This window comes from Muntiacus reevesi, chromosome 3 (assembly GCF_963930625.1).
Source record: "Muntiacus reevesi chromosome 3, mMunRee1.1, whole genome shotgun sequence".
NCBI lineage: Eukaryota > Metazoa > Chordata > Mammalia > Artiodactyla > Cervidae > Muntiacus > Muntiacus reevesi.
The window spans coordinates 8,034,790-8,043,027 of record NC_089251.1 but is presented as its reverse complement, the minus strand read 5'-3'; the positions used below and the strand labels follow the sequence as shown (position 1 = coordinate 8,043,027).

Here is an 8,238-nt window from a genome sequence, read left to right as displayed (position 1 = left end):
AGCAGACAATAGGGGGATGAGGACTATGGCTGGTCCAAGAACTGGCCTGCGTAGGAGACCAGGTTGTGTGGACTGGACAGGTCTCTCCCTCCTTCCCTCTGAGCCTCAGGCGGCCTGTCTGTGAAATGAAAAGGATGAATTGATGTCCCTTGACCACACGGTGAGCACAGGGACCTTGTGATCACAAATTCTGACACCCATTTCACAGATAAGAGAACGGTGGCTGGCTTAAAGAAGCCGCAGGACCTGGCCACAGTCACACAGCCCAGAAGTGGGATTTGAACCCAGAACAGTCAGCCCTCTCCCTGGTGTAGGTGCCCCTCCCCTTCCAGCCCAGCCCAGCTCTGGTTTCATGGTCTGATTTATTGGTGATAAGTATACAGGGGAGGACCCAGGACAGACTGCCTGGGGGGTGGGCGTGGGGCGGTGTCTCTGTGTGACAGCTGCAGGGAGGAGCGAGGCCCCCCCACGCCACTCCCAGGCTGGGCGCCCCTCGGCTTCTGTCTCCCCGCCAGAGTCACGCCGGTTCCGACGTGGAGGCCGCTGGCAGCAGGTGCAGGTGGCTCTGTGCTGGCTTGGTTTCCACAGAGGAGGTGCCATCAGCCTGGGTGGGCTGGACTGAGTCCGGAGTTCTCACCTCCTGCCCAGCCCAGGTCACCGAGTGCTGGATCCAGGTTAAAATGACAGGGACTTTCTTGGGTGTTTACAGCAACGTGGACATACAGGGCAGTGGACTCTCACTCTGCGGTCCTGGGCAGCCGCACCCCAGGCCCTCTGGGTTTGAAGGTTCGTTGGGATGGGGTGGGGGGACCCCAAGGCGTTCCGAGCTGGTGCTCCCACTGGTGGCAGGCCTCTGGGAGGGAGGCAGCAGGGGCGGGTGCAGAGGGCAGGGTTCATCCTTGGTCAAGTGGAGGGGCTGGGGTCCCGGGGTAAGTCCACGGCCAGTGGTTCCCAGCTGCTGGCTGCTCAGTCTCTCCTGCTGGGCGGGGGCTGGCTGGGCACTACGCCATGCTGCTGGTGGAGCAGGGGGTGCTCTGGGTGCTCCCGATGCTGTGGTTGGTGCTACTGCTCTCCGAGGAGGCCGGGGCAGCCACCGCCACCACGGGCTCCCGCTTGCCGGGGTGACCTGGGGGCAGGGGTGGAGGTCAGGGCCCCGGCCAGGACTTCCCACTGCCCCAGAGACTGTGCGGGGCTCCCCCAGGTGGTGATGGAGGGGACCTGAGCACTCACTGTGAGGGCCTGGGATACTCACGCGTGTGCGAGTAGATGTACCAGAGCGCGGCGGTGAGCAGGGCCCCGATGAGGAAGGCGCCAAAGGTGATGCCCAGCACGGCAGGCAGGACGAGGCCTTTGTCTGCACCACCAAGGACAGAATGGCTGCGATCAGCACTGCCATCTTCTCCCTGCACCTCCCATCCCCACTCCCCGCCCTGTTGTGCCGGCCAGGAGCGCAAGTTTTGGTGCCAGTCTCAGCTCAGCCACTGACCCTGACTTCTCTGAACCCATTTCCTCATCTAGCCAATGGGCTCATCACACCCACACGTGGCATGAAGCTGTGTTGCTAAGAGCATCCCCCCAAAAGGGCCCAGTCAAGCCTTTGGGGCCATGCCTCTGCCTCCCGAGGCTGATAGAGATATATTTTTAGGGAGGCTGGATGGTATAATCTGAGCAAAGTATGAGTGGGGCCTGAGAGTCCAGAGTCCCGCTGTGTGACCTTAGGTCAGTCCCTACCCCTCTCTGAGCCCACTACCAAAGTAGAAGCCAGAGCACCCCTGAGGGCCCTTTAGCTCTCTTCTTGGGTTTTCCCAAGCTTCACTCTTTCTGCACTCCTGATGCTTGTCTGACTATGGGCACCCTGCCCGTAGCCCTCTGAATTTCCATCCCCGCAGTGGGGTCATTAACCTGCCCTCTTGATTGTAGGCTGGGCGTAGGGCCTCCATCCAGGCCCAGGTGGGATGGCCAAGGGGCTGATGCTTCTCCCACCTGCATTCAGTGTCAGGGACTCATCTGCCCAGGGGGGACCTGGGCCCAGGGGGGAACTAAGACAGGCCGGGGGGAGCTGGGCTGAGGGGCATCCTCCACACTAGGGGTCTTATGGAAGGAGAGGCCAGCGCTGCCTCCAAGTCCTGTCTAGTCCCGATTCCAGGAGGCTCCATCCCCCAGCAAGGTCAGCCAGCCACCCTGGGGATCAAGAAGAGCCGAAGGCCTGGGATGCGGTCCCATGGGGTGGTCACAAGCAAACGCTCTCCATGTGGAAGACTCTAGCTGTGGCCCCTGCTCTCTGGGGTCCTCTGAGCACCCATTGTGCCCCACTCTGACTTCAGTCCCTGGAACCCAGGGGAGACTTAGAACTCACCAGGCAGGCCGGCACTGACGATGTTCAGGCGCATAGAGACAGTCTTGTGGACTTCCTGGAGGAGGAAGAGAGCCTGGGGTGTGGCACAGCCTTTGAGAGGCAGCTCTAGGCTTCCTCCCTGTCTCTGTGACCCTGGCCTGCCACAGCCCACCCTGGGACCTTGACTCTGAGCCCCATCTGCACCACCTTCTGGCTGGGGGCCTCTGGGCAAATACTGGCAGATCTGTACTGTGGAAGGGTGGCAGCCAGACAATTCTTGGCTGCTCCTGGTGTGTTTCCTGTGAATTCCTGAAAGGTTCCCAACTCCTGTGAGGATTATGGGAGCACCGCATCCATTATCCTTGTGAATGCCCAGAAGCCTGGGCTCACCGTGGCCCAGGGAGAGCCCACTCAGGAGTGGTCCCAGAGGCTTCTCCAGCATCATACAACTAGAGAAGCTTCTCATCCTGCAGACCCTTTTGTGTGCCAGGGCTTGGGGATGACTGTGTGTGTGTGTGTGTGTGTGTGTGTGTCCAGGGCCCAGTGTTTAAGAACTGGTATACACTGGATGGTGAAGTGTTGTGACCAGTAAGTGCAGAAAATCAGAATTTTGTGTCCTTTGTACTAACCCTCTTCCCTGAGGCCTACTGTTAGTTGAGATTACCATGGTGATCATACTATATGGATAAGATGGGTGGGTGGATGGATTCCTGGGTGGATGGATTGATGGATGATGGCTGGGTGCAACTGTAGAAGGTTGGATGGATGACTGGGCTGGTGGAAGGACTCTGGATGAATGACTGGGTGGGATGGTGAGAAGCATCAACTGATAAATGATGACTGAATGGGATGGTGGGAAGACAGATAGATGGGTGAAATAATGGATGGATAGATGGATGGACAGATGGATAGTGGTTGCAGCTGCATATCCGACCAATGTCCCAAAACATACCACAGCCATCCAAAGGTTGTCGGGTGGCAGAAAGAGTGCCCTTGGTACCCAGAGGCCACGTGTCTACCTGTGGCTGTCTTTTGCCCACTGGTCCCATATCCTCCTGGTCTATCACATCCCTTCAAGGAAACTCCAAACCCAGAAGCCACCCTTGAAGCTGGGCTGGGCCCGGCTCCCACTCACCAGGGACCGAATCCTGGGATGCATGGTCACAGAGCAGCTGAGGATGCCAGTCGTGGGCATGGGCAACATGTAGCCGCGGAGGAGGAAGCTGAAGCGTATGTCACCACTAGGGCTCGGGGACAGCAGGCTCACGCAGCTGCTCTTGGCTTCCTGGCCCTGAATGAGTTCCACGATTTCCATGTCGGGCCCCAGGTTCAGTTGGCAGCTCTCCAGCTGGATCCTGAGCTCAGGGATGGATGGGGACACGCTCACCTGCACGAGTAGGTAAGGGGGCCGAGGCCCAGTCAGTTACTCGTAACTCTCCACCTTACCTGTTCTCCCGAAATAAGCTAGATTCATTCTAGAATTCCTGCTTGGGAACTTTGATGGTGGAAGGACAGTTACTGGCCTGCCTGGAGCAAAGGAGGAGGAGGTGACATTCCAACCACTGTTTGAGCTCTGCCTCCTCGCCCACTACCCCCATCCCACAACCCTGCACCAGGGTGGCCCCCTCCTCCCCCTGGGATGTCAAGTTCCACTGGGAAGAAAGAAAAGCTCTGAAAAATCCCAAGGGGCAGCAGGCCTGAGCAGTTAAGTCCAGTACCTGCACAAAGCCCTGCTGGCCCAGCTCGATGGTGTTGGAGGCTTGGAGGAAGTGCGGGCTGAGGTAGAGGCCCAGCTGGAGGGAGAGGTTGTCCATGTTGATGCACTGCACCTTTCTCTGTGGGGATGGGAGGGAGGTTTGGTGGGTCTGGGAGGCACCCAGTGAGAAAGCTAAGGGGTGGGAGCAGGAGTCGTGGTCCAGAGTTGTTGCCTGACCCTCCTCCTCACCTTCCCCACCACAATTGATATTTATCAAGAACTTGCTCTCAGGAATTCCCTGGTGATCCAATGGTTAGGATTCTGTGCTTTCACTGCTGAAGACCTGTTGTCTGATCTCAGTCGGGGAACTAAGATCCCACAAGTCACAGAGCCAGAAAAAGAACTTGCTCCGCACAAAACTGACCCGTGTGCTTTCCATGTCTCCTCTTGGTGATGGGTCATCCCATAGCAGGTTCCTTTCTTATAACTCCTAACTCCTATTAACAGGACCTTTGGGCCCAGAGAGCTTCTGTGATTTGCCCAAGGCCACACAGCCAATTCGTGCTTGAACCCTCTGACCTGAGAGACTGAGAACATGACCCTGAACAGTACTGCCCCCATTGCACAGAAGGGGAGACTAGGGCACACTGGAGACACATTGGCTTCCCAGGATCAGGGTTTGAGTCTCCTGAGGCCTGCTCCCCCCTGGACCACATGGGTTAGCACGTTGACCGTCCATCTCACCCGTTGCGGTGATGAGCTTGACAGGAGTCTGATGACCACCTGCAGGAAGAGAGCCAAAGAGCTGGTCAGAGCCCGAGAGGAGCCCAGAGGGTATCCCACCCAATCCGCCCATTTTTTTGGATGGGGAAACTGAGTCAACCAATGGCGAAGCTTGTCTTATCTTCCTACTGAGCACCACACCCACTCTCCCCAAAGCCTCTCTGCCTGGAAGATCCAGGAGGTGCCTGGAAGGGGCACCATCCCTTTTTCCCACCTCAGGTCTTACCTCGTTACTGACCACATTTTCCATCACTTCCATGCCACAGCTGGAGTAGCCACTGCTCAAGACAAACTCATCTTCTGTTTCCTCGGCTTGGCAGCTGGAGTCCCAGAAGGTCAGGCTTGTGATGGTACATAGCAGAGTCTGGGCCAGGGTTGTGGGGGGTGTGGGGGAGGCACTGTCAGGAGGCACAGGGCTCCCCAGGGCTTGTCCATCACACCCCAGCACCAAGGATTCGAGACCCAGGGGTCTCAAATCACAGCCACGCCTCTGCTCCCATCCCCATTATTGTTAGGTCTCATCATCCTACACCGTTTAAGAGTTACTACTTTTCCTGAACTTGACACACTTCTGTATCTAGCAATAATATCTGTGACATCATGAGCATATTCTAGACAAATGCATTCAGAGAAATTGTGTGGGTTTGGTTTTTTCCAAAGATCAATGGATGACATCCAGGATGACACTGGATGACACTGGATGCCAGTGTATGGCATCCAGGCCCCTTGGGACTGGATGCCAGTAATGCCAGCCATTGCTGATCCCTGCACCACCTCCTCCACCTCCCAGACATCTGCTGAGCCAAGTAGAGGCAGGTAAGAAGCAGGAGATGGGCTGCAGACAGATGGAACTTCATCTTGGCCCTGATACCACACACCCCAAAACACTTCCACATGGACATAGAGTGAAATGTCATTCTAAAATCCCTGAGAACATGCATGACTCATCAAGACTCTGGCAAAGAGATTTCCTGCCTCAGAAAGATTAGAAAAAAATCACAAAGGAGAAGATGGCCAGCTAGGATGGCCCACTGTTTTCAAACATCCCCAAAATTAAGAAACACTCTGGCGAAAATTTAAAGAACGATAACAAACCAGAAGAGATTATTTCAATAAGAATGATAGACAAAGGGCCACAAATGTCTTTCTTCATGTAAAAAGCTTATAGAAATAATCAAGAAAAATATCAAAGGAGGGAGGCTCAAGAGGGAGGGAACATATGTATACTTATGGCTGATTCATGTTGTTGTAAGGCAGAAATCAACACAATGCTGTAAAGCAATTATCCTCCAATTGAAAAAAGTTTTTTTTTAAAAATACCAAAAAAATACAGAGACTTTGATTATTATCAGTTACACAGTATCAAGTCCACACTCACTAATGATCAAAGAAGTAGAAACTCAAACAAGAATGGAAGACAAGGTTCCACCCCCCACATCAGCAAAGTTTTTTAGACAAAAAAAAACAATAATTTGGAGAGAGAGTCAAAGTGTCCTCATTAAGCAGCAGTGAAAATTGGAATCATCTTTTGGAAAGCGAGTTGGCAACATGTATCAAAATTTCCAGAATGTTCCCTCATTTTTGACCCAGCAATCTCACTGATGTAGAAACCTATCTTAAGAAAACAATTCTATTTAAAGAAGAATTTCATGCACAATGACACTTCCTGCATACTTATAATATTACAGAATTGAAAACACCCAAATGTCTAAGGAGGGAGGAGGAGTTAATTATGGCATCTCAATATGATGGGATCGAATGTGTTTTTAAAGTGATATTATTAAGTACATATGAACTTGGGCTTTCCTAGTGGCTCAGTGGGTGAAGAATCTGCTTGCAATGCAGGTTCAGTCCCTGGGTCAGGAAGATCTCCTGGAGAAGGGAATGGCTACCCACTCCAGAATTCTTGCCTGGAGAATTCCATGGACAGAGGAGCCTGGCGGGTTACAGTCCATGGGATCACAAAGATTCAAACACGACTGAGCACCTAACACATTGCTCCACACCAGGTGAGGTCGTTAGACCTCCTGTAATCCTCACCACCTGGTAGGAACCATTATCAAGCCCATTCTACAGGTGGAAAAACTAAGGCTTGTAGAGGAATGTGATTGGTCCTCCTGCCTGGATTAGGACAAAGGAAGGACCCGTGTCAGCTGGACTGGAGGCCAGGAGTTCCCTTACCGAGATGAGATCCTTCTTGAGTACCAGAGTCATGCCATCGCTGGAGCACTTGGGCTGGATCAGGGTCAGAAGTAGCTCCTGGTTGCAGCCCTTATTGGCAGTGGTGATCTCCACCGGTGTGGGTGAGGGCTGCAGCCCACTGCCTGCAGGATAGCAGAGGGGCCCCCGCAGACAGTCACTGTGGAGCTCACTGTGCTCTGGGGTGCTATACACCTCTCTAGCTAGGTACTCTCAGCATTCCTGAGATGCACATGAGGAACGTGGGGCTCCCACCAGCTGCTGCAAGTTCCCCAGTTCACACAGCAGCTGGGCGTAGCAACAGATCCCAGGAGAGGTCCAGGGAAGGGCGTGACGGGGCAAGGAAAGGGAGTCAGGTGCTTACCACAGCTGTGGGTCTTCAGAGAGACATCACTGGTCAGAGGGAGCTCCACGAAGGATGCTACTACACTGGCGTTGAGCCTCCGGGCCTCCCCCAGCAGGCCTTGGGTTGTGTTTGGGAGTTGGAAACCAGGGTTGATCCTATCTGGAAAGATCTTCAAGGAGTATTCACCAGTGGCCTAATGATAGGGAGAGAGGCAGAGCAAGGAGCTACAGACACAGTCAGGGGCCACACAGCCTGGCAAGATGTGCCTGCAGGCTGGCCAGGGTCTGCCAGGCCTCAGTCAGGAGCTCTTTTGCTCCTGCTGCTTCCCCTGCCTGGACCACCTCCCCTCATCTACTGGTTCCTGTCTGTCTTTCAACTCAGCTTGGAGTTCACCTCTCCAGGAAACTTCCCTGATGCAGTGGGTGGGGTTAGGGGGCCTCTCTAAGGGATCATGGAAGGCCTCCTGGATGAGGTGTCATCTAGGTGAAGGTCTGAAGGAAGAATAGGTAGAGCACAGAGAGCAGAAGGATCATCGTATATAAAGGCTCAGTACTGGGGTGATGGTGCAGGAAGTTCGGGTGTTTTCTTTGAGGAGCCTTGGGAAGACCTGAACGGGGCTGTGTGGGTCTCAAAGCAAGACTCACCCAGATCTGCATGTTATGATTGGCGTCGATTAACCAGGACACGTAGGGTGGACCCTGAAGGATGAGCACGGCGGCGTCAGTTTCTCTCCAAGCACAGTTCAGCTCCAACTTCACGGTCACTGTCCGGGGCCTGGGGAGGGGGAGACGAACCCCGCCCCCGCATCAGCGAGGGCGTAGTGCGGGGTGTGGGGCGGGGCGGGGGAGCTTGACCAGGAATTGCGGGGCCAGAACAAAA

General features: G+C 54.5%; 1 protein-coding gene across 3 annotated transcripts in view; it reads right to left on the bottom strand.

Annotated features, from left to right (window-relative positions):
• Positions 1-348: 348 nt before the first annotated feature.
• Positions 349-8,238, bottom strand: part of ENG (endoglin) — a 31,530-nt gene continuing 23,640 nt past the window's right edge. The window contains exons 6-15 of one of the 3 annotated variants that reach the window (XM_065928391.1): positions 8,004-8,133; positions 7,378-7,552; positions 6,996-7,138; positions 5,041-5,178; positions 4,776-4,814; positions 4,054-4,170; positions 3,471-3,722; positions 2,357-2,429; positions 1,253-1,354; positions 349-1,126 (exon numbers count right to left, since the gene is read on the bottom strand). In XM_065928391.1, the coding sequence (XP_065784463.1) occupies positions 1,002-1,126; positions 1,253-1,354; positions 2,357-2,429; positions 3,471-3,722; positions 4,054-4,170; positions 4,776-4,814; positions 5,041-5,178; positions 6,996-7,138; positions 7,378-7,552; positions 8,004-8,133 (1,294 nt within the window). In that variant the 3' untranslated portion in view covers positions 349-1,001. Of the gene's footprint in view, positions 1,127-1,226; positions 1,355-2,356; positions 2,430-3,470; positions 3,723-4,053; positions 4,171-4,775; positions 4,815-5,040; positions 5,179-6,995; positions 7,139-7,377; positions 7,553-8,003; positions 8,134-8,238 lie in introns of those variants that run through there. The other 2 variants (XM_065928392.1, XM_065928393.1) reach the window with 2 other exon arrangements.